The sequence below is a fragment of the Pantherophis guttatus genome, chromosome 13 (genome assembly GCF_059756535.1).
Source record: "Pantherophis guttatus breed Tessera chromosome 13, ASM5975653v1, whole genome shotgun sequence".
Classification (NCBI taxonomy): Eukaryota; Metazoa; Chordata; class Lepidosauria; order Squamata; family Colubridae; genus Pantherophis; species Pantherophis guttatus.
Genome location: NC_142075.1, coordinates 5577849 through 5604447, shown reverse-complemented (window position 1 = coordinate 5604447; position 26599 = coordinate 5577849). Strand labels below are relative to the sequence as shown.

The window sequence follows — 26599 nt, the reverse complement described above, 5'->3', positions numbered from 1 at the left end:
CCTTTGGGGACAGGGGGATTGTCACAGCTTGGCCGTGCAGAGAAGGGATAGCAGGCAGCGTGGTGGCCCTACACTCTGGGATCCCTCCAGATGTTGGCAAGTGAAAGGACAGACATATTCTGGATTTTGTTTCTGCTGAAGTGTGGCCTATCTATTTTGGAAGAATATCTATTTTGGAAGAGTCCTTGAGTTAATGACCATTTGTTGTTGTTAGTTATGAAATCGTGTCCGACCCATCACAACCCCATGGACCACGTTCCTCCAGGTCTTCCTGTCCTCTGGAGTCCATTTAAGCTCTTGCCGACTGCTTCAGTGACTCCATCCAGCCACCTCGTTCTCTGCCGTCCCCTTCTTCTTTTGCCCTCCATCGTTCCCAGCATCAGGCTCTTCTCCAGTGAGTCCTTCCTTCTCATAAGGTGGCCAAAGGATTTGAATTTCCTCTTCAGGATCTGGCCTCCTAAAGAGCAGTCAGGGTTGATCTCCTCTAGGACTGACCGGTTGGATCGCCTTGCAGTCCAAGGGACTCGCAGGAGTCTTCTCCAGCACCAGAGTTCAAAGGCCTCCATTCTTTGCCCTCAGTCTTTTCCAGCATTAGGCTCTTCTCCAGTGAGTCCTTCCTTCTCAAAACATATTGGACACCTTCTGACCTGAGGGGCTCATCTTCCAGCGTCGTATCTTTTTGCCTTTTGGGGGCAAACCCCCCTGTTCATGGGGTTTTCATGGCAAAGATACTGGAGTGGGTTGCCATTTCCTTCTCCAGTGGATCACGTTTTGTCAGAACTCTCTGCTTTGATCTGTCCGTCTTGGGTGGCCCTGGATGGCATAGCTCATACCTTCATTGAGCTACGCAAGCCCCTTCGCCACGACAAGGCAGAGCTCCATGAAGGGGTTAACGACCATAATTGATCCCAAAATTTCTGTTGCTAAATAAGATAATGATTAAGTGAATTTTCACCCACTTTACGACTTTTCTTGCCACATTCGTTAAGAGAATCGCTGCAGCTGTCAAATTGGTTGCTAAGTGGTTAGGGAAACGGTCTTCTGGATTAAGGGTAAAAGTTTTCCTTCCTTCTGGTTGAGAAAAAAGAAGGCTTGTACCCTGTTGGAGCCTCATTTTGCTCCTCACCCTCCTTTAAAGGAAACAACAAGATTGATTTATTTCAGGAATGCATGTCCTGAAAATCCAGAGACCAGATATCCTAATTATCCCCAAGGGGATTAGAGCAAGTCTCAAAGGTAGCATTTGCAATACTACGTGTCAGAAGAGGTAGGAAGTGCCTCTGGATCTCTGCTTGATAAAACAACAGCTTAGAGGAGATAAGGACCTGGTCTTCTGGAATTTGGAAGCGCTGCTTGGAGTGGATTTAAGTTCAGGTGAAAACCAGTCATCCCAGGACAGGTTTTAATCCCCATGAGCAGGAAGAACTCTTCTGCCGGGGCATTGGGTCAACGGAAGCCAGGGCTCAGCGAGGAAGGGCTTATGCATTCCAAGAAATGGACTCAGTTCAGACCAGCTTTCGTCTGGGGTTTACAGCTCCTGAAATTCCAGGCATATCAATCCCATGAGCTGATTTGAGGTCTTCAGGCTGGCACGTGACTAGCCTGAGAGTGGACAGGATGTGGTTCCAGGGTGCACAGGCCCCACGGAAATCTTGGGAGTACCTCCTGCAAAGTATCAGTAGAGGTTACCATCAAATTGTAATTGTCAAGGGGATAGAAGATTACCAGAATAATCAAGACGCTGGGATTTTTTTTTTAAAAATAATTATATGTATGAAATCATTTCTGGCCTACATGCAACAGTTTTTAGTGACCGTTTGAAGTTACAATGGCACTGAAAAAAGGGACTTATGAGTCCCTTTCCCACATGACCACTGCAACATCCCCGTGGTCACGTGATCAAAATTCAAGACGCTTGGCAACATTTATGACGGTTGCAGTCTCCAGCAAAGTCAATGGGGAAACCAAGTTCACTTAACAACTGTGTTACTAATTTAACAGCTGCAGTGATTCACTTAACAAAGGTGGCAAGTAAAGTCGTAAAATAGGGCAAAACTCACTTAAGAAATTTCTCACTTAGTGTTGTGGTCCGCTGGCAACCTGTGGAGCTGGCAGCAGAGTCGGACAGTGAGGAGGAACATGGGCCAGTCCTGGAGTCTGGGGAAGGCTCGGATGAGGGCTCTGCGTCGGAGGCAGAGAGGGGGCCAGGGCCATTTGGGAGTTATGTGGTGCCTCCGGAGCCTCCAGAGTCGGACATCAGTGAGGCAGAGGAACAGGGGGAGCCTATTCCCAGTGTGTGCATGCGCAGAGCTGCCAGAAGGCAAGAATAGTTAAGACAAAAGGGATGACTCAGGAGTAGGGCTTGGAGATGATTGGCCCCTGCCATAAGACATAAAGAAGGAGCAAAGGCACGTGAGCCTTTGCAGGAAGCAACTTTGTTCGTTCTGGTCGGTTTAAATTCTGAAGCTCCGATTTGACTCTGTGCTCCGTGTGGCCTTGCAAAGCTAATTGCCAATTAGGTCTTTGGCAGCGTGTCAAGGGAGATCAAGGTGGTGCTTATCAGCCTTATCCCAAAGGACTGTGGCAGACTTCTGTCGGACTCTTTACAAACTCTTTGTGACTCATGACGGGCTGTGAATGAACAGAATTCACAGCCGTTGAAATAAAAAGAGGGTTTTTAGCACTAATTGTGTGCTTTTTACTGTCTCAGGAAGCCTAGGTCAGAACACTTAGTAACATAAATTTTGGGCTCGATTGTGGTCGTAAATTGAGGACTACCTGTATAAACTGAGGGCATATACTGGTCTAGTATCTGATTTAAAAAAAAATATAAACGATGCTGTGCTTTAATGGTTAGATGGCCTAGACATTGGTAGTTAAACACAGATCTTCTTAACATTTATATTTTAATGTGTTTTACTAATTTAGGTAAGAAATGTTAATATATATTGCTAGTCCATGTGTGATATGCCATACGCTAAATAATAAATAAATTTCTGGCCTGTTCCCATTCCGCCCCCTTGCCAATCCTCCCTCTCGAATGCTCTCCATGCCCTTGATTGGAGCGTAACGTCCGGCTCTTGATTCAGCTCCTGTTCCAAATGCTGCCCTCCAGATCTGCTGAGACCAGTAAATCCCCAAATTCTCAGCGCTACAATCCCAAAACATCTAGGAAGACCAAGTGACCGAAGCTCTTTAGACTGTGATGCAGGGGTGAAATGCTCCCGGTTCGGACCGGATCGCCTGATCCGGTAATGATGGCAGCGGGTGGTTTGGAGAACTGGTAGCAAAAATCCCTGCACCCCCCCCCCACCACCACCATGCCCAGCTGAGCTGCATGATCATCAGAGGCTTTTTTTTTTACTTTTAAAAGCATTTTTTCTACAACCTCTTCCAACAAAAAAATGCTTTTAAAAGTAAAAAAAAAAAAAAAAGCCTCTGATGATCCCTCGGCTCAGCTGGGATCTCAGAGGCTTTTCAAAGCATTTTTTTCTGCAACCTCTTGGCCGAAGAGGTGGTAAAAAAAATGCTTTGAAAAGTCTCTGACGATCCCAGCTGAGTTGCCTGATCGTCAAAGAGGCTTTTCAAAGCATTAGAAAAAATGATTTGAAAAGTTTTTTTTTAAAAAAAGTTGGCCACACCAACCCAGTCACATTAAACCCACCACCACCAACAAGCCATGCCCACAGAACCGGTAGTAACAAATTTTACATTTCACCCCTGCTGTGATGGTATGTGGAAAAGACCTTGGGAGACAGAAGGTCAAGAACCAGTCAAGGTTGGATAAGGGCTGCCCTAGCCATAGAAGGGGAGGGGGCATGGCACACTGTCCCTCCCTAATTCGATCAATTGTAGAGGCAAGGAAGGAGAAATGTACTTTCAAAATTCTGTGAAAGTAAAGAATAAAATAGAATTAGGGCTCCTGGGTGCTCTCTGAGCTTGAATATTTTTGTGCAGACATTTCATTACCCAGCTAGGTAGCACCATCAGCGCTAGTGCTTGTTAATGGGCGTGGCCTTGTTCTCAGGTCTACTGCTTCAATGGCAGTTGGTTGGACCGTTTATTCTTACCTGGTTTGAGAGTTCTTGACTGGGGTATTGTTTGCTTCTTGATTGGATGATCTGATCTTAATCTTAGAGTTAATCTTGGATTTAAAACAGAATTAGTCCATCTGGTTGTATTTTTGTCTGGAGCACCTCCCTAGGTTGATCTAGGACAGGGATCAGCAACCTGCGGCTCCAGAGCCATATGCGGCTCTTTGGGCCCTCTGCTGTGGCTTCCTGTCAGGTGATCCCACTATTGGCTGGCCCCGCCCCTCTCCCTCCCCTCCCAGTCACTCCTCGCCTGGCCTGAGAAGGTAAGGGCGATGGTGGGGGATGGAGCAGCCGCCAGGGCAGAGACAGAGCGATACAGAGAGGGAGGGAGGGAGGGGTGAGAGAGATATGTCAAAAGGATTGTGTGGTTCCCGGTATTTTTTAACAACTGGTTCTCTGCCCTAATGACCGGCTGGGTAGGCGTGGCTGGGTTTTGTCATGTGACTGGGAGAAGTGAGTGACATGGAGTTGGCCACGCCCACCCAGGTTTTGTGGCTCCTGGTGTTTTCTTTTCTGTGAGAAACGGGTCCAAATGGCTCTTTGAGTATTTAAGGTTGCAGACCCCTGACCTAGGAGGTGGCACTGCTAAGACCTGCAAGTTGGGAAGAGTCATTTCATGTTGGTTGTTCTGGGTTGGAAGTCAGAACCTTTGGGGGCCAAAACTGTAAGTGTCTCCATCTTGGCCTTGAAGGTCAGTAACAGGCGGGCTTTGCCAACTTCTTAATGGCGTATTTCTGATTCCAGCTGGCGGAACACACTATTCTTAACTATTTAATTGTCCGTTCAAATAGATCCCTGGGCTCAATATTGTTAACTATCAAAATGATAACTGGAATAGGCCTATCCTTAAAACCCAGATGTCGGATCCTTCAACTCAAGTCCAACGGCTCACAAGGGTTGGTGTTGGCCCATCTAAGAGCACCAGGTTGGGGAAAGCAGACTTAAACTAATGACCAGGGGGAAAATGGCAGAAGATGGATTGGCTGATCTATTGATGGGTTGATTTTTCTTTGAGGTTATCTATGTGCCTTACAAGAACCTGTTCAAAACGTAGCTAGCTAGCGGAAATATGATTTGCAAGAGGGATAGCGACCTGACGTTCTCAATTTTTTTTAAAAAAAGTATCAGAGACGCCTGATGACCTCAAATTCTCCAAACAAGAACATGTATATAGGTAGTCCTCTACTTATGACTGCAATTGGGACCAAAGCAAAACCAAATTAAGGGACTTGCTTTATTACCTTTTTTTGCCCCTGTTGTTAAGCAGATCACTGCAGTGAATTGTGTGGTTGTTAAGTGAATCATGAGGTCGTTGAGCAAATTCGGGTTCTGCCATTGACTTTGCTTGCCAGAAGCTAACTTGGAAGGTGGCAGATAGTGATTATGGGAAGGTTGCAATGGCCATAAGTGCACGTCAGTTGCCAAGGGCCGGGATTTGAATGGGGTGACTGTTGGGAATGCTGCAACGATTATAAGTGTAATTGCCAGTCAGTTTTTTTCAGTGCCATTGTAACTTTGAACAGTCACTAAAGAAATGGCTGTGAATTGAAGACTACCAGAATTTACCTAGCAAGAGAAGCTGTGAAGCTTAGGAAGGACGAAACTCAGTAGATGTTCACAAGCTAACCCCTCCTGTAAGGGGTCTAGGACAACTCGCCATGCTATGGCCAGCTCGCTGTGGAGCAACTCACAGCAAGACAAGAGTTACAATAATATTGAACAAATAGTCAAATAGAGTCATTAAAGAAAGGGTGCCAAAATATGAATGACAACAATTAAAATTATTTTAGATAATTCACTTGAATTGTTGAATTGTCCCCGTGGTAAGTTGGCCGTGGCGAGTTATCCCATTCCGCCTGTAAGTGGCTTAGGCCCGGGGTATTTGGCTGACCATCTGCGACCAGCGACAGCTCCCCATCGCCCGGTGCGGTCTCACAGGGAGGGCCTCCTTGGGGTGCCGTCGGCCAGACAATGTTGGCTGGCGACCCCTAGGGAGCGGGCCTTCTCTGTGGGCGCACCTACCTTGTGGAATCGGCTCCCCCTGGAGCTCCGGGTGGCCCCTAACCTTCACTCTTTCCGCCGCGACCTTAAAACATGGTTATTTCGCCTGGCTGGTTTGGAGTGAAGGGTTTTAAAGGGGATTTTAATGGTCTTTTTATAATCTTATTGGGTATTTTTAACATTGATTTTGCTTGTTTTATTGTTGTGAGCCGCCCTGAGTCCTCTCGGAGATAGGGCGGCATACAAGTTCAAATAATAAATAATAAATGTGGCTTTACTGTATGGCTGGTGCAAGAAAGGAGGAGGGTGAATTCCGGAATGGAGGCATCAGCCCAGGGCCCTCTTCTTCCTCCCTGCTCACCAACAGCTTCTCTCTTTCAGAGATTTACCGCATTGTGTCGCAGAAACAGATGTCAGACAGACGCGAGAACGACATGTCTCCAAGCAACAACGTGGTCCCGATCCACGTTCCTCCAACCACGGAAAACAAACCAAAGATGCAGTGTTGTCAAAATATATAACACGTTCAACTCCTGGAAAGCTGTGTATATTCCCCCCAGATCTGAATGGAAGTAGAGCTCGAGCTGACATTACTTTTTTTTCTCTTGTTCTCCACTCTCTCCCCCTTTTTCTTTCAATTACATTTTGTCTTTAGTTTTTAATTCTCCTCTTCTCTCCGTTCCCTCATTTCGTCACCGTTTCTCCTTGTCTTCAACCTCAGTTCTGTGACTCATCTCTTTTTCACACGAGGCTGCAGCATCATCGGAATGCTAGTGTCCTGCAAGGCAAACCTGGTTAACCATCACAGTGGATCGCCTGCCTGCCTGACTCCCCTCAGGAAGCAGCAGAGATGGGTTCTATCCAACGTTAACCACTCAGACACTCCTATCAACACCATGGCATGATTTGATAAACTCCCTTGTGTCCACTCTGGCCTCAGTGTTAGATGCCGTCTCTCTCGGCTTTTCGCATCCCGGTGCCCTGCACACTACAGCTCCCATCATCCCTTTTGGCCCCACCACTGGCCCGAGATAATGGGAGGTGTAGAAAAATGGGTCTGGAAAGCCAGGTTGAGAAAGCCATTCTTTCATTCAGTGGGCAGTTTCCCCTCTGGGCCCTTGGCAATTTCCCCAAGGTCAAATGCAAATTGTTTGTTGGGTTGACTTTCTTTCTGACCAGAGTTGTGATCCTGTTTGGATCAGGGATCACCTCTGTGAACATCTAATTGCCTAATGGATTAGCATCATGAGCAGGGCCTCCGGTCCCTCCCTGGGCAGCTTGGTCCTGTGGTCTCACGTTTGGAATTGGCTTTGTGGAGGCCACACGCGTGTAGCCTTTCAATGGGTTTTTATTCAGTCTGAACAGATGGATGACGTCTCCCCTTGCAAGCAAGGAGGGGATCAATCATCTGGGTGATGACACCACTGTGTGAATTAAATTATGGCAGTCCACCTGGCTCAGGCCCAACATCTGTTGCCGGATGTTGGATGCCACGTAGTTGACCCTAAGAGGGAAGAGCCATCTGGCTCTTCTGGCTAGCCCCTGTAGCTCGTCATGGCAGTAGTTAGCGTGTCGCATGATCTAGTATGGGCCCCGGGGGGGATCATTTTGCATGTTGCACATGTACAGGTGATGGAGAAGGCTTGGAGGTGGGTGTTGCAACTCCTAAGAAACCCAGGCATTTTAATGAGAATTGTCAGCAAAACTGGCACTGGTGCATTCACACACCGCCATCACCCGCCCAAGATTTAACTTAAGCTGGTTTAATTTCTCAGGGGCTCCCAGTTCCTGGCCTGGAAGCCCTCGGACCTCTTCAGTTGCACACTAAGAAGCCCCAGAGGCCTTCCTCAAGTGGTTGAGCACTTCTGGGTTTCTGGAGCACATTCCTTTATCTCATTCCCCTAGGCATTCCCGTTTCGGTTTGCAGCCCACACCGCCTGCTCGTCGGCAGCACTGTTCAAAAGAGGGGTGGGGTGTGCACACCAGCACATACAGAATTATGCAGTCTTTGGGAAGCCCAACTGAAGAGGAAAGAGTCCCTGGTTTATTGGGGGAAGGGAGGGAGGGAAGGAAGGGAAGGAAGGAAGGAAGTTTCTCGCAGATCTGTTCTTCCTGCTGCGTTGAAAGCTACTCCACTCAGTTCGTCTGCCAGTCTTGCAGTGCTCATGACGTGTAAGGCGCACCGAGGGCATTGCTGTAGTCCGGTCATCCTTTGGTTTTTTTTCCCCTTCTCCGGAGTATTATTTCTCTGCACACTTTTTTTTTTTGCTCTTTCCCTTCCAGCCCCCACTTTTTTTTTTTTGTAAATTGCTTTATACTGTTATGCACATTCTGTACTTTGAATATTTTTTAAGATTGATTTAAAATTATTCATTTTTGGAATTCTAATAAAAGAATCACAGGGGATTGTTCAGAGGTTGTGGAATGAACTTACTTGGAATTTAGACTCTGAGGGGCCTTTGATACTTAAAAAAAGGGAAGAGTGCCCTTGAGCCTGCGGGAAGATGATTGGAATTAACATGTGAATAAATTACGCAGATCAACTTGACATGCAAATCTGACTCATTTACGGTTCCACTTTGCAGAGTTTATTGTGTTCTCTTTGCAGAGCTTTAAACTTTGGGTGTTTTGTCATCGTGGGAGAAGAAAGCAGTTCTCCAAATATTTTTTTTTATTTTCCTGGATGCTTTTGATGGACAAAGCATTCTGGACGAACAGGAGAACTCCATCAGCCACTTCCTTTATCTCATAGCATGCTGAGAGGATTAAAAGCAGATTCAGGGGAGTTGGAGCCCCAAAAATTACATGGTCACAAACTCCCCTTTTTGGCCTCCAAATTTTTCCAGAAGCAAAACCTGATGACCACTGGCAGTAATGCTGGCTGAGGAATTCTGGGAGTTGAAGTCCACAAGTCGTAAAGTTGCCAAGGTTGGAGACCCCTGGAGTAGAATACCTCCAATGTCCCTTCCAACTCTGTTATTCTGACTTGCCACATTTTTATTTTAAAACAATTAGCACTTTACACTGATCAGCGTACCCAAGGCTTGGAAATAACCGTAGGGGGGAAAAAAAGATGCAACAGAGAGAAATTCAGTTTATTTTTTTAACAAGGTGTATTACCTTTTGTTTGGTCAACAAATATTACAAATACGTCTTGCTTTAAAAAAAGTATTGCCATTACAACGTTTGTATTCTCCTTTAAAGGAACGGGTCTGCTTTTCAGTGCCTCCTGCTGGATGTAATGTGCCTTTTTTTTTTTTTTCCTCCTACGTATTCTCTACCCCTTTATTTTGGCCATAGGACACTCCGTTACATAGTACAGCAGTCTCGAATGCAGCATAAACATTCCCTGGATCTGCAGCCGTCATTTCTCCTGCTGGAGAAAACGTTCACCTGAAAACTTGCATACGTTTTACGAACCGGATAAGCTTCTATAGATTACCCATATTTTGCATCCATACCTCCCATCAGAACCAGATTGGTCCTGGGCATTCTTGTATCTTGCAGGTATGTCTTCCTTGAAAAGTGCAGCAGTCCATATTCCTGACTTTTATTTAGGTCGGTATGTTAAATTTCCAAGTCAACTTAATTGTGAATTTGCCCAATTGAAACTAAAAAAAAGCCTTCATGGAGGATTTTCCCCCCTTTTGCTAATTACTGAGGTAAGACTTTTATTTCCCCTCCTCCCCCTATACATGTATTTAAAATATATATCCCTACAGGTCCTACAAAATAAAGTTCTACTTTTTAAATATATTTTTGGATAAGGCTCTCTTGGAAAGTAAAACAGCTATTGCCAATAGATCATAGTTTTCCCCATGCACACATGCAGCATTCGTGTAAATAATTACATTTTTTTCCCCTCTGCTGTGGAAAAAAAAAAAAGTCATTCTCCTAAAAATCTCACCGGGTGCATTTTTGCTCCATCCGCTGACCAGTACAGAAATCCACCTTTGCTTCGCTTTGGAATTCGGCTTTCCTTTCCCACCAATCCCTCCCCAAAAAGTCCTCCCCAAAAAGTCCTCCCCACTTGGCTTTTGTTGAATTTCACTAAACTACTCAGTTTCCAAGCATTCCTTCTGCCATGGTAGACAGAAACGAGGTGAGCTTGATAGACCCACTCAGGAATTCTTGCATAGGCAAAAAGGGGTTGAATCATTTGTTTTAAAGTCCGGAACAAGATCATATTTAGAAACCGCTCAAGCAGACACCTCCCTAATTCCCCACAGTTGTAAGGAGGAGAAGGCGCAGCACAATCAGACTTGCAATACTTCTGTTCTTAAAAGCCAACCTCAAAAAAATTACTTTTAGCCTTCCCGCAGAGTGGGTTTCCTGGTCTGGTCTACCTAGTGGAGGTGACACCCGTGTTAGTTCTGAAGATGGTTTGGATTAAAACTCTTCTACTGCCAGTCCAAGACGAGCCATCTGCGGAAGGTGTTTTCTGCTCTTAGCTCCTCGATTCCCTACCTGTCCTATCAATACAATTACCCTAACATTACTAGCAAACCTAACTTTTGGCTGAAACTCCAAGCTTATGCTTTGGAATAAAATTGGTGAGCCGGACTCTTGATTAGTTTACCATAAACTAACTTGGCTCTCCTACAATATTCCAATACCTGTTACTAACCACAGCAGAACTCCAATGCTGGGCTCTTGGTTCTCCAGATGGACATGGAGTGTGGGAAGATGGGTCCATCTCTGCATCCGTTTGATGAGAAGTGTTGCCCCATTCTTTCCCCTCTATAGCCTTGCCGGTTCCCTAGCTCTTCCAGCTAATGTGAGAGCATCTCTTTGTCTGCAAACGTGGCCCTCTTAGATCCCCCACAAGTTGATATGGTTGACAAACTGGCATCTATGCCTCTCGTTGAATGAACTGGCTTGGCATCATGTTCAAGAAAGTTCACAGCAGTTGTTTCCATAAAAACAGGGAACAAGGTTGGACTACACGTTCCTTGTGGTCTCTTCCTACTCCGCAATTCTGATCCTAACTTTTTCAGGAGCTGCGGAAGCTACCTTCAAATGGGTCAGAGATCTCGGGGTCATCGAGCCAAGAATTTTCAATGCTCAGCCATCCCAGGTGTTATACCCAAATCTAGGGGTTTTTAATCCCACATCTGGAGATGACAGTCTAGTCTATGCTATCGGCAGCAAATCTGGCTGACAAAATATTCAAGTCTGTGGCCTTCACAACTGTTACCTTGCTACTAGTGTATATATACAATGGATTATCCATCTGGGGTCTGCAACAGATCCACTGACCCCTTCAACTCTATCTTCTATATTTTACACAGTCACCAAACCTAGCAAGATCCTTATATCCCTAAATAAGATCTCATGAGATTTCAGACATGAATGGAGAAGATCCAGTAAGCGATATTTTGTTTCTAATTGCATATTATCACATGAGAAGCAATACCTCCCACCTGAAAAGGTTCATTGACCCCCCTCCTTCGCGATGCTGATAATACGGTCAGTAGCTGCGTTGTGTTATCCAATTTATTTCTGATTAAATAAATTGGATTCATCCACCCGAATGAATCCTGATCAGATGCAAACGCTTCTGAACAGCGGGTCTGATACCTTTTGTCATGTCTGAGTAAGCCTCTTTTTTTTTTTCATTTCCCTTTTTCTTACAAATTCCACTCAATTGTGCCTTAATGGTATATGGACATTTCTTGGTGAAAGGCATCTTTTTCACTATATTAACATTTGTTGGATGAAAAAATTATACAATTATCAACATTAGATCATATCCAAGAAGATCTACACGCAAATCACCAGCATATAACCAAGCTGAAATTTGACTGCAATCGAACAGATAGAAGGTACCTATGATGCAGAAACCATCTTGAAATGGTGTGTAGTTGATCTTGTTATAATAGAATGATTTGAGGGAAAGGCATAGCTCCACAGCTGAAATCTGCTTGGCATGCACAAGTTCTCAAGTTCTATGCATGGCATCTTCAGGAAAGGTTGGGAAGGATCTCTGCTTCAGATCCCTGAACTGGTCGGTCTGTAGACATTCCTCGTCTGTGTTTTCCAGCTGTGTCGAATTTTGGGTTCCATCACTTCCATTTAACACGGACATCAGTCATCGTGAGACTGGGAAGGAGGATGATGAAATACAGCCTTCTCTTACTTGGTAGCTCTTTTTATGTAGGGATTGAATCTCCGTAATTCTTTGGCCAACGACTATTGCTGAAGAGTTCTGGGAACGGAAGTCTACACATCTGGAGAACACCAAGATCAAGGAAAGTTCTTGTAGTCCATCTCTACTAGAGTAAACCACGTTGATGAAGGATGCCACCAGCGTCCAATTCAGGTTTAGACAGTTGTCATGCTTGTTTGGATAAGGCCATCGATGGACATCTTTTATGGACTTAATCCTTGGTGCATCACAAGCATGCCATCTTTATCAGCAGAAGGACCCAAAAGTGTAATTAGGAGTCCCTGGCTGCTTTTTGACTCCTGTGCTTTAGCTTCGTCCAGCCCATCTCCTATTCATTCCATTGCCAGAGAAAACAAGCATCTCGAGATTTGTCCCAATCCACACACTGCCGATGCCACCTGAGAACAGACTGGCACGGATTCGGTTGCAGATTAGCATCTTTCAATCCCATCTCGTGAAGATGGATGGATGGAGACCAGCTCCTAAAGGTGGAACAATCAATGGATGCGCGGGGTGGGCGAGGAGCAGAAGACGTCATGCTCAGTAGAGTAAAGCGCTTATGAACTTAACCTTCCATAAACTCTGTAGACCAAGAAGAATTTCTGAAGTTCTGCAGCCATAAAAGAACTGAATCCTTCACTCCGTATAGAATGAAAGAGTACCAAGTTATGGCGGCAGTGATTTTCTAAAGCACCTTATCTCTTGAGTTCCTTGAAGAAGTACTTTCTGGACTACCCAGGAGGCTTCATAACTTATCCCAATATCTGAAGGTCATGTCTCTCTCTCTCTCTCTTTTATTTATTTTTTTTAGAAAAGAAGAATTCTTTAAGCAGATGATAATATAGTATAGATACAGCTATAAGAACTTGCAGCAAAAGGGTATTTTCTCACGTCCGTCCCCCTCCATTTTTTTTAAAGCAAAAAAAACAACAAAAAAAAATCGCACAAATGGTCCAGAGTTGACCTTGGAGATAAATGGCTTTCCGATGTCGTCTTTCTGCTGTTGAACTCAAAGGAGCTTTCTTGGGTTTTTTTCTTTTCTTTTCCTGCAACGTGTATAAAATTATTTTTGTCAAATAATAAAAGAGTTTTCATGCAGAAGCAAGTGGGCCCCAACAATTGTCTTTGGGTACTCTTCCTTTTCCTCGCATATACAGCAGGATAAAACGGAAAAAAGATTGTCGTCTTTGTTGTGTCCGAGAACAATGCTCACATGGCACATGGTTGGGGGAGGTTGGGTTGAGTTGGGATGTCCGGGTGGCCTGGCCCTTTAAGATGGCTTATCCCAGAGTGTCCCGTGAGTCGGGCTGTGTCTTAGTGGGACAATGTCATAGTGGCTGGGGATGTGGCTGTTTCTGGGAAGATCGTATGGATTTTGGATGTAACCAGCATTGCGGAGACGGATCTCTTGTACCACGCTGACCGTGGGCTCTGTGGAAAGAACAACAAAGAGACAAGGGTTTTTTGGGGGGGCCATCGTCAAGCATCTTTGGAAGAGCATTCACACAACTCAGAGCAGGGGTGTCGAACTTGATTTCATTGAGGGCCACATCAGGGTTGTGTTTGACCATAGGGGGGCATGGCCAGGGTGGGCGTGGCCAGCTCAACGTCACTCATGTTGGGGTGCCTGTGGTGGCCTGAGCACTCTGCCAGCAAAAACAGGCTCCCAAGCTCGAGTTGCCCTAGGCAAGGGGTGGGTGGGAAACTGATGAAGCAGCACAGAAGCCAAATACAGGAGCACATTCCAGACACATCTCTCCCAAGGCTGTCTCCCAGGGTTACCCATAGCGGCCGGAGGAGAGGGATCTCTACAATCCGCGAAATTGCTCCTTTGGCGAATGTGATTGATGACACATCCTGGGGGAAGGGTCATGATTGGGGCGTAAATTATGTGGGGTCAAAGTTGGCTTCACTTGGAAAATGCCAACATGAAGCTCCTAATAAAAAACTGGATGTTATTTGGGCCATCGTCAAGCATCTTTGGAAGAGCATTCACACAACTCAGAGCAGGGGTGTCGAACTTGATTTCATTGAGGGCCGCATCAGGGTTGTGTTTGACCATAGGGGGACATGGCCAGGGTGGGCGTGGCCAGTTCAACGTCACTCATGTTGGGGTGCCTGTGGTGGCCTGAGCTCTCTGCCAGCGAAAATGGGCTCCCAAGCTCCATTTTCAGGTGCGACGGCCTCCTGCAAACCTCTGCCAGCGAAAACAGAGCTCAGGAGCTTCGCTGTTTCCAGGGTGGCCCCCCGGGCCAGATCTAAGCACCCCGTGGACCAGATGCGTCCCCCGGGCCTTGAGTTTGACACCCCTGACTCAGAGACTCACTTCTCAAATGACATAGCAGACAATCCATTTCAAAAATCCCCAACCTTTTGGTCCTTCTATACAGGTAGTCCTCGACTTACGGCTACAATTTCTGTTGCTAAGAAATTGAGAGAGTTGTTAAGTGACCTTTGCCCCTTTGTTATGATCTTTCTTGCTACTGTTGTTAAGTGAATCACTGCAATTGTTGATTTAGTAACCTGGTTGTTAAGTGAATCTGGCTTCCCCATTGAGTTTGCTGGTCAGAAGGTCACAAAAGGGGATCACGTGACCCCGGGACACTGAGACCATCATAAATATGAACCAGTTGCCAAGCGTCTGAAGTTTGAACATGGAACCATGGGGATGCTGCAACAGTCATAAGCGTGAAGAATGGTCATAAGTCGCTTTTTCCAGTGCCCTTGTGACTTCGAACGATCGCTAAACACACTGTCCTAAGTTGAGGACTGCCTGTATCAATAACCATTATGAAGGAATTGAATGAGGAAGCAGGAGTTCAAGAATGGTTTGACTTCCAAAGAGAAGATGGACCACTTGAGATTCCCATTTCAGATCTTCCTTCCAAGCCAGCAGGAGACCTGGAGATGTTTTAGTGGAGGGACCCCATTTTGCATCATTCCTTCATTTATGTCCAGCGGGTGGACAAGAGATGACAATAGGGCAGTTTACAGGAAAAGGAGTCAAAAGTCAAGATGGACTCACAAACATGAGAGTGTTTTACATATATTGCAATGCATATGTCAATTTGCTAAGCATCCCTGGCCTGCTCTCGAGTTGCCATAGGCAAGGGGGATGGGAAATCAATGAAGCAACACAGAAGCCAAATACAGGAGCACATTCCAGACACATCTCTCTCAAGGCTGTCTCCCAGGGTTACCCACAGCAGCCGGAGGAGAGGGATCTCTACAATCTGCGAAATTGCTCCTTTGGCAAATGTGATTGATGACACACCCTGGGGGGAGGGTCATGATTTGGGGCGTAAATTATGTGGGATCAGAGTTGTCTTCACTTGAAATGTGCCGACGTGAAGCTCCTAATAAATAACTGGATGTCTTTTGAAGCTTGGCTCAAGATTCATGATTTAATTAGGGCATCCGTCAAACCTTGACAGCATATTTTTTTGCAATAAGGGGTGTTGTGGCAGCCATCTTGGCTTTTTGACAAACCCCCATCCCTACCCCCACCCTACAGATTCCCCTATCATTTCCTCCTCCCTTCAGACACCTCTGAGTGACAACTACAAGTTGCCCACCTGGATTTGGATAACTTGTAGAGTCATGATTGTTACACCAAGATGGGAAGGCGAGATATATTGTGGGTCCCATCAATTAGGCATATACATCTGTTGGGTTGGACCATGAAAAAGGACCTTCTCAGCGGTGGCCCCTTCTCTATGGAACATCATTCCTTGGAGGGGAGGTGTATGATCAGCCCCCACCTTGTTTTTCTGAAAGACCCTCAAGATATGTCCATGGGGCTGGAGACCATGATTGAAGCCAGAGTCGGTCAATTGGTTGCTTTGATTGTGTTGTTTCTGCCATGGAGGGGGTTGATTATAAAACTCAGGGACTCAGCCAGTGGTGGGTTGCTCTCAGTTCGGCCCGGTTCGCGAGAGCCGGTAGCAGTGACGATATGATGTCACCGAACCGGTTCTCTGTCTTCGGGAGCTGGGCTCTCCTGCCCACCCCGGCATTATGCCGACCTTAAATTTCTTCTTTTTTCGCCCAGCTGAGAGGTGCGGCAGAGCGGATTGCCGCACCTCAGCTGGGTAGATTCGCAACGCACTTGCGCAAAGTGCAAGTTTGGTGCGCAGGCGAGCAAACTGAGCATGTGCACGGCGATCGCGCGCAAAGCGCGCACACAAAGAGAACCGGTAGTAAAGCCACTTAGAACCCACCCCTGGACTCAGCATCGGCAGACCAGAGGTCATTAATGAGATCTAAAAAAGGTTAAAAACTGATCGAGTTTTCACTGACATATTTCAATACATTTTGGGGAGAAACACCTGCAGTTGGTGTGGCAAGAGTTGGTACATTCCAATGACTCTCTGCCTATTTATTTTTTAAATTTTGACTGATGAAGTTACTTGGATGGGTAACAAAACGTCTCAAATTAACAAACTCTGCTCCAGTCGCCATGATTTTAACCTTTTTAAAGATGCTTTTGGCCTGCATGATTGAGTTTTCATCGACATATTCCATTCATGACATTTTATTCCCATACGGACTGTGTTATATACTGTGTTAAGTAGCTGAAGACTTATTAAACCAGCTTTGCACATACCGTATTTTTCAGAGTATAAGACGCTCCTACCTTTTTTGGTGAGGAAAAGAAGAAAAAGAAATCTCCCTCTGCCTCTGTGCAATTTTGCCTCGTTGCAGCAAACAGCAAACAGCCTCCTTTACTTTCATTTTCGTTTTCAGCATAGCTTGATTAGCACAAGGGAAAATAAAAATCTGCTCCAGCAATTTACCTCCTTGCAGCAAGCAGCAGAGACCCTCGCAGCAATAGGCCATGGCAATCCCTGCAGCCTGAAACAGCTGAGAGTCGGGAGGCCAATCCAAGGGGGTCAATCAACTTGTGCTAATTAGGCTGTGTTGAAGCTGAAACAAGCTGTTTCTTCTTGCTGCTTGCTGCAAGGAGGTAAATTGCTGGGAGGCAGAGGCCAAAGGGTGGGGCGCAGTGGGTGGGAGGGGCTACATTCGGTGTATAAGACGCACCCAAATTTTCATCCCCTTTTAGGGGGGAAAAAGGTGCATCTTATAGTCTGAAAAATACGTTAGGTTTTCTTCATTTTGTGTAATTTTTGTTTTACTATTTTTTAGGTTTTTTTAAAAAAATATATTGTTTGTATCCCACCTTCCTTCTGTTGTGAGTCTATGAAATCGTAAGAATACGATTTGATTTGTGTCTCCTCACCAAAGAGAGGAAGCATCATTTATTCAAGATTTTGTCTGCTGGGGCAAGAGATACCCAACCCCTGACATGTCTACGCTGAAATAAACTAAATACAGGTACTCCTCGACTTACAATTCATTTAGTGACTGAAATTACAGCAGCACTGAAAAAAAAATGACTTCTTTTTCACACTTACGACCGTTGCAGCATCCCCATGGTCACGTGATTTGCATTTGGAGCTTGACAACCGGTTCGTATTTATGACGGTCGTACTGTCCCAGGGGTCATGTGATCCCCTTTTGCAACCGTCTGACAAGCAAAGTCCATGGGGAATCCAGATTCACTTAACAACGTTACTAATATAACAACTGCAGCGTTTTGCTTAGCCACCATGGGAAGAAAAGTTGAAACATGGAGCAAAACTCCATTTTGGTAGCCCTGGTAGCGCAGCAGACTAAAGCACTGTTATTAACATCAGCTGCCTGCAATTACTGCAAGTTCAAATCTCACCAGGCTCAAGGTTGACTCAGCCTTCCATCCTTCCTGAGGTAGGTAAAATGAGGACCCGGATTGTGGGGGCAATAAGCTGACTTTGTATAAATATACAAAAGAATGAAGGCTATTGCTTAACGCATTGTAAGCCGCCCTGAGTCTCCGGAGAAGGGCGGCATATAAATCAAATTAAAAAAAAACAAACAAACAACCTCATTTAATACGTCTCGCTGAGCAACGGAAATGTGGGCTCAATTGTGGTCGTTAAGTCGAGGACTACCTGCCCTAACTTCTCCAGCTGCTCTTCTCCGGGGACTTACCAACGTCGTAGATGTTTTTGTGAGCCGGCGAAGAGGTTGGCATGTCCAAATACGACGCGTCCCGGTGGGCAGGAGACTTCATTTCCACATAGCTGTTCTCGGGCGTTTTGCGGGTCAGGATGGGGGGGTCTCTGATGGTGGCGTAGGGGTTTTCGCTGCTGTTGAGGGAAGCGGAGCTGGAGCTGTGGGCGGATTCCTTCACGTAGTCTGCAAGACAAGAGGCCGGCTCGGTCTCTTAGCGGGCGGGAGCCACTGAGCCTCAAGGGAGGGGATGAGGGGGGGGTGGGAGAGGTTAGAGACCTAGCCCTCAACGCACACCAGCACGGGAACCCACCAGTTACGCCTCGGGAATGTCCGAACCACCAATGTCTCGCCAAACCATCTGCTCATCCAAACTCATGTGCAAGTCATGTCCTGAACATTTGGTGGGAAGAAAAACAACCCTTCAGTTCCACAGCTCTCACGGTTACAAAAGGGTCTCGTCGTGACGGTTACGTTACGTTTATTGCGCCCACGGTGCACTGGCCCACCTCCCGCCACCCGTGGAGGAGGAAGGTGCCACTCGAGGCCCTCAAGGAACATGCATGGCCGTCTCCCTTGGATCTCCTCAGAGATCATGGCCAGGTAGCGGAACACCTGGTGGAGCGGCGTCAGCCATGGAGGAGCCCCCCCCTTCTGGGGAGCTCAACCTGGACTTCAGATTCAGCACTTTGGGGAACTGATTTATCTCTTGTGGGGCTGTCAGAATCAGCGCTGTCGCTAAAGCAGCTCTTCTCCTGATAGCCGCCAGTTCTTTCCTTCGGTTCCTTTATCGCACGAAAACATGTGCAGAAGGAGGATTCCTTGCTAGTGATCTCCGCAGGAGGATAAAATCCTATTTTTTATTTTTATTTCCTCTATATCGCACCAAGGAGACCCCATCCTCCCCGTATTTTCCTCTTTCCACAATATTTGACCAACAAATGATGCGTTCAACAAAGGCTGGTACGCATGTATCTCCAGAAGCTTGCTCTAGTTTGTCAAGCACAGTGTTTAAGCCTTATTCTGACAGTTGATCCTCGACTTACGACAGTTCGTTTAGTGACCTTATGATGACATCGAAAAAAGTGACTCATGACTGTTTTTCACATTTACGACCATTGCTGCATCCCTGTGGTCACGGGATCAAAATTCAGAGGCTTGGCCACTGTCTCATATTTATGACGGTTGCAGTGTCCCGGGGGTCACACGATCCCTTTTTTACGACAAGCAAAGTCGATGGGGAAACCAGATTCACTTAACAACCGTGTTACTAATGTGTAACAGCTGCATCGATTCTGCAGTTGTTAAAGTTGTTAAAAATGAGGCAAAAAAGATTGTAAAATGGGGCAAAATTCATCTGTCTGGCTTAGCAACAGAAATTTTGGGTTTCCATTGTGGTTGTAAATCGAGGACTGCCTGGATTAGATTGAGACATCATAGAGCAAATTAGCATCTGCTGACAGTTTCATCATGTAAAAATTGCAAACATTAGACTCGTAGGAGAACCTGCAAGAGATCGGTCATCCTGGGGCTTTCAAGCTTCTGAAAGTTATTTATTTATTTATTAATCATATTTCTATGCCGCCCACTCTCCGAGGACTCTGGGCAGGTTACACCAAAGACAGTATACCAAAGAGCATATTGCCCCCTAACAATCTGGGTCCTCATTTTACCCACCTCGGAAGGATGGAAGGCTGAGTCAACCTTGAGCCGGTGAGATTTGATCCGCTGATCTGCTGAACTAGCAATCAGCTGAAGTAGCTGCGGTACTGCACTCTAACCACTGCGCCACCTCGGCTCATATGTCTTACTTGCAATGTTCAGAGCATTGCTTGGCATGTGCCTGATTTTTAGGGGGGGGCATCCAAGAGACAGGCCACCCTACCTGCTCCTGAAAGCCCACCTGAATTAGCCCTCTTCCACCGCCTCCATGACTAACACCAGAATGGCCAAAATGCAGCAGATGTCGTCATTTTATATTTGGTTGAGAAGCAAATATTTTTGTGATGGGTTGGGATGCATTTTTGCACCATCAGGGTCTGGTATATATATGAAAAATGGTTGCAGGAACTGGGTATGGCCATTCTAGAGAAAAGAAGGACTAGGGGGGACCTGATAGCAGTATTCCAGGATTTGAGAGGCTGCCACAAAGAAGATGGGATCAAATTATTCTCCAAAGCAGCAAAAGGCAAGAGAAGAAACAATGGATGGAAACTAACCAAGGAGAGAAGCAACCTGGAATTGAGGAGAAAATTCCTAACAGCGAGGACAATTAACCAGTGGGACAGAAGTTGCCTTCAGAAGTTGTGGGTGCTCCATCACTGGAGGTATTTAAGAAGAAACTGGAAAGCCACTTGTCTGAAGTGGTATAGGGCAGTGATGGCTAACCTTTTTGCCATCGCGGGCCAAAAGCGGGCCAATGCCCACACCCATAATTCAATGCCCCCCGCCTCCGCCCCCCCTCTTTTAGCACGTGATGGCACATTGGGCCTGGTAGGCCCATTTTTCACCCTCCCCAGGCTCCAGAGTCTTTCTAGAAGCCTGGGGAGGGTGAAAACGGCCTCCCCCCCCCCCCCCGAAGGCCCTCCAGAGGCTGGAAACAGCCCATTTCCCAACTTCCGGTGGGACCGGAAGGCCCAAAAATCAACTGGCTGGCGCACGCATGCGCGCTAGAGCTGAGCTACGGCAACGCTCGTGTGCCCACTGATATGGCTCCGTGTGCCACCTGTGGCCCGTGCCATAGGTTCGCCATCACGGACTTATAACAACCTGGTTGCTAACTTAATAACTGCAGTGATTCACTGAACAACTCTGGCAAATGGGGCCAAGTTCACTTAACAAATGTTTCGCTTAGCAAAAGAAATTTTGGGGTCATTTGTGGTCGTAAGCCAAGGACTATCTGTATGGCACAAGGGGGAAATCATTAAATTTGTGGCTGGATCGTAATCGTGTCAACTCTCTTCAAATTAATTCAATGTAGATGCAGATGAAATGAATTCAAGTTCTTTGAGCTTTGATTCTCCTTGACACACTAATCCCAGGGTTGCCGAAGGAAGAGAATGCTAAACACGGGCATCTCCTAACCCTCCCCAAAGAGAAGATCTGGGAGAGGAGGATTGGCACTCTTCTGGCATATTACTTGGAAGTTTTAATTTTGCTTTCAGAGTATTTTTTCTTTTCTTTTTTTTTCTGCAAGACAATTTGAACCATGGAGGGAAAGCTGTACCAACAGGTACATATCATCCTTCAAAAGCATTTCAGATTCATCATTTGGGTAAAGCAGAAAATGCAGGGAGGGGGAGAAGGAGGGGAGTATTTTCTAATTCCTCTGCCCCCTCCAACCCTTTTCAAATTGAAGGCCTGTGCTGGAGATTTGCAGAAATGAACCTTCCTTATTCGCTATGATTGTATAACTATATTTACAATACAATACAATAATATATAATTATACTGTATATAGTCTATCTCTCTCTCTCTCTCTCTCTCTCTCTCTATATATATATATATATATATACATACACACACATATATAAATACACACACACACACACAGAGTTACATGCATACAAACACTAACCAAGGAGAGAATCAACCTGGAACTAAGGAGAAATTTCCTGACAGTGAGAACAAGGTTGACTTCAGAAGTTGTGGGTGCTCCACCATGTCCGGAATGGTAGGGTCTCCTGCTCGAGCAGGGGGTTGGACTAGAAGACCTCCAAGATCCCATCCAACTCTGTTATTCTATGTTCTATATTTTATGATCTATACCTACATAGGATTCCTACGGTTTGACCAGATGAAAAGCGAAACGGAGGATTGGTGCACTTTCTTTTGGTCACAATAGAAAATCAACCATTACAAATTTCCATCATGTACATTCACTCATACTTCCATTCATTAGTTTCTCCAAAACTAGCAGGTCCCTAAAAGAACCCATGACGACCCAGATAATCTGTTTTAAGTAACATCTCTCCCTTGGCCTCTTCAGTCAGTTGGGGTAGTAGTTACCGTGTTTCCCCGAAAATAAGACATCCCCTGATAATAAGCCCACTTGGGCTTTTGAGTGCATGCACTAAAATAAGCCCTCCCCGAAAATAAGTCCTCTCCGAAAATATTTAAATGCATGTGCAACCGGTCCCCGCCATTTCCTCTGGTTAGGGTTAGGGAGACAGAGCTGGAAATCAGATAATACGGCAAGAGGAGCCCCGCCTTGCTCCATGTGCCCCAAAATAATAAGACCTCCCCGAAAATAAGGCCAAGCACTTATTTCAGGATTCAAAAAAAATATAAGACAGGGTCTTATTTTCGGGGAAACATGGTAAATCTGCTACACAAGGAGACCCACGTTCTGGTCCTCTCTTAAGGCTGGAAGCCAGCTGTGCGACTTTGAACCAGCCCTTCTCAGTCCTTTTGCCCTTGGCTGAGAAGACGAAAAACTTCTATAACCGAGAAGAAGAAAAACATTCAAGAAGTGGACCAAAAAAATAAAAAATAAAAATAAATGCCTAGATTGAGAAGTTGAAGACAATCCTGGAAGACGATATTTTATGAAAGCTCTCGTACACAGAGTTGTCTTTTTTTTTTGTCCCCAGAAACTACGCTTGACCCAACAGCCATACCAACAATTCTCTTGGTTAGGTTGAAAGCTCATCCAAGTAATGGGATGAGGAGGAATAGAGAGAAGGCGGCGGAAGCTACCGGCAAGAAACTGCAAGAATAGTCAGGGGTCATGCAAGGGCTGGAGCACATCCTTCGGCTGAATCGTTTTCAAAGTTCTCCCAATGCACTTCTTCTTGTAATAGTTCAAAAAGAAGCCTGAAGACAATGAAAGCACGGGTCTTCTTCGTAATTAAAAGCAAGCCAATGTCTGTGTGAACTGAGGAATCTCATTGATGGTCCCTGGTGTCTCTTACAGGCTGCTCCCAACTCTTGAAAGGGTATTGCTGGATGAAGGAATTAATTGCCCCACCAGGAACATCAGAAGCGGCCTTCAACTAATTATGAACATCCACCACTGAACTCAAGTCTACATCCAAGCTACAGGAGATGCACTTCCTCCACTCTTGTCAAGTTTGGAATCGGGGGTGTCACACAACACACGTTTGAAAAAAAAAAGAGAGCTTTTTGATTGCCATCTTGAATTGTTTTTAACCATATCCTGAAGGCACCGTAGCTTGGAATGTCAAAGCTTTCTATCAGAAGCAATATCAGAAATTCTGTCTTTCTGTGGGCAAAATATTGTGTTCATGTGTGTGTGTGTTTGTGGGTCTCCTTGCACACTCTACAAAAAGCTTGGCCTGAGGAATTCTGCTCATTTTCATTCCTAGCTCCCATTCAATGTAGAACCTAGAATCATAGGGGTGGAAGGGACCTTGGAGGTCTTCTAGTCCAGGGGGTCTCCAACCTTGTTAACTTTAAGACTTGTGGACTTCAACTCCCAGAATTCCATAGCCAGCAAAAGGGAGTTGAAGTCCACAAGTCTTAAAGTTGACAAGGTTGGAGACCCCTGTTCTAGTCCAACCCACTGCTCAAAGAGGAGGTAGAACTCTTGCTTGTATTACGGATGCGATGATCTAGATCAGTGGTGAAATCCAATTTTTTTTACTACCGGTTCTGTGGGTGTGGCTTGGTGGGCATGGCAGGGGAAGGATACTGCAAAATCCCCATTCCCACCCCACTCTGGGGCCAGCCAGAGGTGGTATTCAGGAACTGGGCCTGGCTAGTCTAGTGAAGAGAAGGACCAGGGGAGACACGATAGCATCTTCCAATATTTGAGGGGCTGCCACAGAGAGGAGGGGGTCAAGCTATTTTCCAAAGCACCCGAAGGCCAGACAAGGAATAATGGATGGAAACTGATCAAGGAGAGATTCAACCTGGAAAAAAGAAGGAATTTTCTGACAGTGAGAATAATCAACCCATGGAACAGAAGTTGCCTTCAGAAGTTGTGGGAGCTTCATCCCTGGAAGCCTTCAAGAAGAGACTGGACTGCCATCTGTCAGAAATGAAGTAGGGTCTCCTGCTTGGACGAGGGGGGTTGGACTAAAGGACCTATGAGGTCTCCTCCAACTCTGTTATTCTGTTAAACATGAATTTGAGCAAACTCAGGGAGACAGTAGAAGACAGGAAGGCTTGGTTTCGTTGTATACGTGATGTACAATGACAATAAAGGCTATTATTATTATTGGTGCGCTATGGTCCATGGGTTGCGAAGAGTCGGATACAACTTAGCAACTCAAGAACAACAACAAAACCCTTGCTTGCTCCCTCTGATCTTGAGCTGGGAGAAGATGCTGGGATGAAGGTCAAGCCCTACCTGCTCAAGGGATAGGAGAAGAAATGCTGTGTTGCTGTTTTTCAGCCAAAGCAAAGAGCAGGCAAGTGAGAAGAAAGCACACTTGTCAAGGTGTGGCAGAAAGTCAACGGGGTGGTAAGCCAGGGGTGAAATGCTCCTGGTTCGGACCAGATTGCCCAATCCGGTAGCGATGGTGGCGGGTGGTTTGGAGAACCGATAGCAAAAATCCCTGCACCACCCCCAATGCCCAGCTGAATCGCACAATCATCAGAGGCTTTTTATTTTTTTTTACTTTTAAAAGCATTTTTTCTACAACCTCTTCCGATGAAAAAATGCTTTTAAAAGTAAAAAAAAAAAGCCTCTGATGATCGCGCGGCTCAGCTGGGATCGTCAGAGGCTTTTCAAAGCGTTTTTTTTCTGCAACCTCTTGGCCGAAGAGGCGGTAAAAAAATGCTTTGAAAAGTCTCTGACGATCCCAGCTGAGTTTCCTGATCGGCAGAGAGGCTTTTCAAAGCATTAGAAAAAATGCTTAAAAAAGTTAAAAAAAAAAAGTTGGTCACGCCCCCCCGTCACATTAACCCCCCCAAGCCATGCCCACAGAACCGGTAGTAACACATTTTACAGTTCACCCCTGTGCTAAGCATTACTGGGGCTGGGGAATTCTGGGAGTTGAAGTCCACCAATCTTAAAGCCGGCAACGTTGAGAAATACTGTTTCACAGAGATGTTCCTGATCCAGCCAGCCATACCAGAAATGGCACCTCATCTTCCCATGCCTTGGTTTTTATTTTCCAATGACTCAGATTTCTGTGGTTGGGGATCAGAAAGCCGCAGCCTCCTCAGCGTTTCATCACAGCTCTGCAAACCCCACAGAGTGTCCTGAGAGCTGGTTTTGCAGTGGCTTCATTTTGCGTCCTGCAAGATTTGCTACAAAGGCAATTTGTTAACATGCGGGCAGAGGCTGCTCCTCACCCGACCCGGGAGAAAGACAGACATGGTGCTTATGGTTAATTGTATGCCCTGGGATTTGAAACCCAGCAGATTGAAGTTGGCGCATCTCTTCTGAAGTCCATGCCTCCAACTAAGGAGTGATTCCCTGTCAGTGAGAACAATTAACCAGTGGAACTGCTTGCTTCTGCAAGTTGTGGGTGCTCCATCTCTGGAGGTCTTTAAGAAGAAACTGCTGTTTGGATGGGATTGTGTGGAGGTTGGACTAGGAGCTCTCCAAGGTCCTTCAGAGGCTGTTATTCTTTCATATTCTGTTAAGCACTGAGGCCTGCAAGAGAAGGCTTGCATGGATGGGGGCAGCCTAGAGTTTGATTTAGACTTGTCCACAGCTATACATACCTACATTGCAAAAGGGTTGGTGTCAGGGGTGAAATCCAAATTTTTTTTACTACTGGTTCTGTGGGCGTGGCAGGGGAAGGTTACTGCAAAATCCACATTCCCTCCCCACTCCAGGGAAAGGATACTGCAAAATCTCCATTCCCACTCCACTCCTGGGGGAAGGATACTGCAAAATCCCCATTCCGTCCCCACTCCAGGGAAAGGATACTGCAAAATCCCCATTCCCTCCCCACTCCAGGGGAAGGATACTGGAAAATCTCCATTCCCACCCCACTCTAGGGGAAGGATACTGTAAAATCTCCATTCCCACCCCACTCCAGGGAAAGGATATTGCAAAATCCCCATTCCCTTCCCACTCCAGGGAAAGGATATTGCAAAATCTCCATTCTCTCCCCACTACAGGGGAAGGATATAGCAAAATCTCCATTCCCTCCCCACTCTAGGGGAAGGATACTGTAAAATCTCCATTCCCACCCCACTCCAGGGGAAGGATACTGCAAAATCCCCATTCCCTCCCCACTCCAGGGAAAGGATATTGCAAAATCTCCATTCCCACTCCACTCCTGGGGGAAGGATACTGCAAAATCCCCATTCCCTCCCGACTCCAGGGGAAGGATACTGCAGAATCTCCATTTCCACCCCA

General features: G+C 46.0%; 2 protein-coding genes across 5 annotated transcripts in view; one reads left to right on the top strand and one right to left on the bottom strand.

Annotated features, from left to right (window-relative positions):
* Positions 1 to 8643, top strand: part of RAB11A (RAB11A, member RAS oncogene family) — a 45828-nt gene extending 37185 nt beyond the window's left edge. The window contains exon 5 of the mRNA XM_087877755.1: positions 6477 to 8643. Coding sequence (XP_087733881.1) covers positions 6477 to 6616 — 140 coding nt within the window. The 3' untranslated portion in view covers positions 6617 to 8643. The remainder of the gene's footprint in view (positions 1 to 6476) is intronic.
* Positions 1 to 26599, bottom strand: part of MEGF11 (multiple EGF like domains 11) — a 726402-nt gene that overhangs the window by 8271 nt on the left and 691532 nt on the right. Inside the window, exons 22-24 of one of the 4 annotated variants that reach the window (XR_015729726.1) lie at positions 18632 to 18711; positions 18298 to 18504; positions 13057 to 13695 (exon numbers count right to left, since the gene is read on the bottom strand). The exons of 1 other annotated variant lie outside the window; for it this stretch is intronic. Coding sequence is in view for 2 of the 3 variants with exons in the window: in XM_060694754.2 (XP_060550737.1) it covers positions 13535 to 13695; positions 18298 to 18504 (368 nt within the window). In the remaining variant the exon portion in view is untranslated. Of the gene's footprint in view, positions 1 to 11774; positions 13696 to 18297; positions 18505 to 18631; positions 18712 to 26599 lie in introns of those variants that run through there. 2 more of the 4 variants (XM_060694754.2, XM_060694755.2) reach the window with 2 other exon arrangements.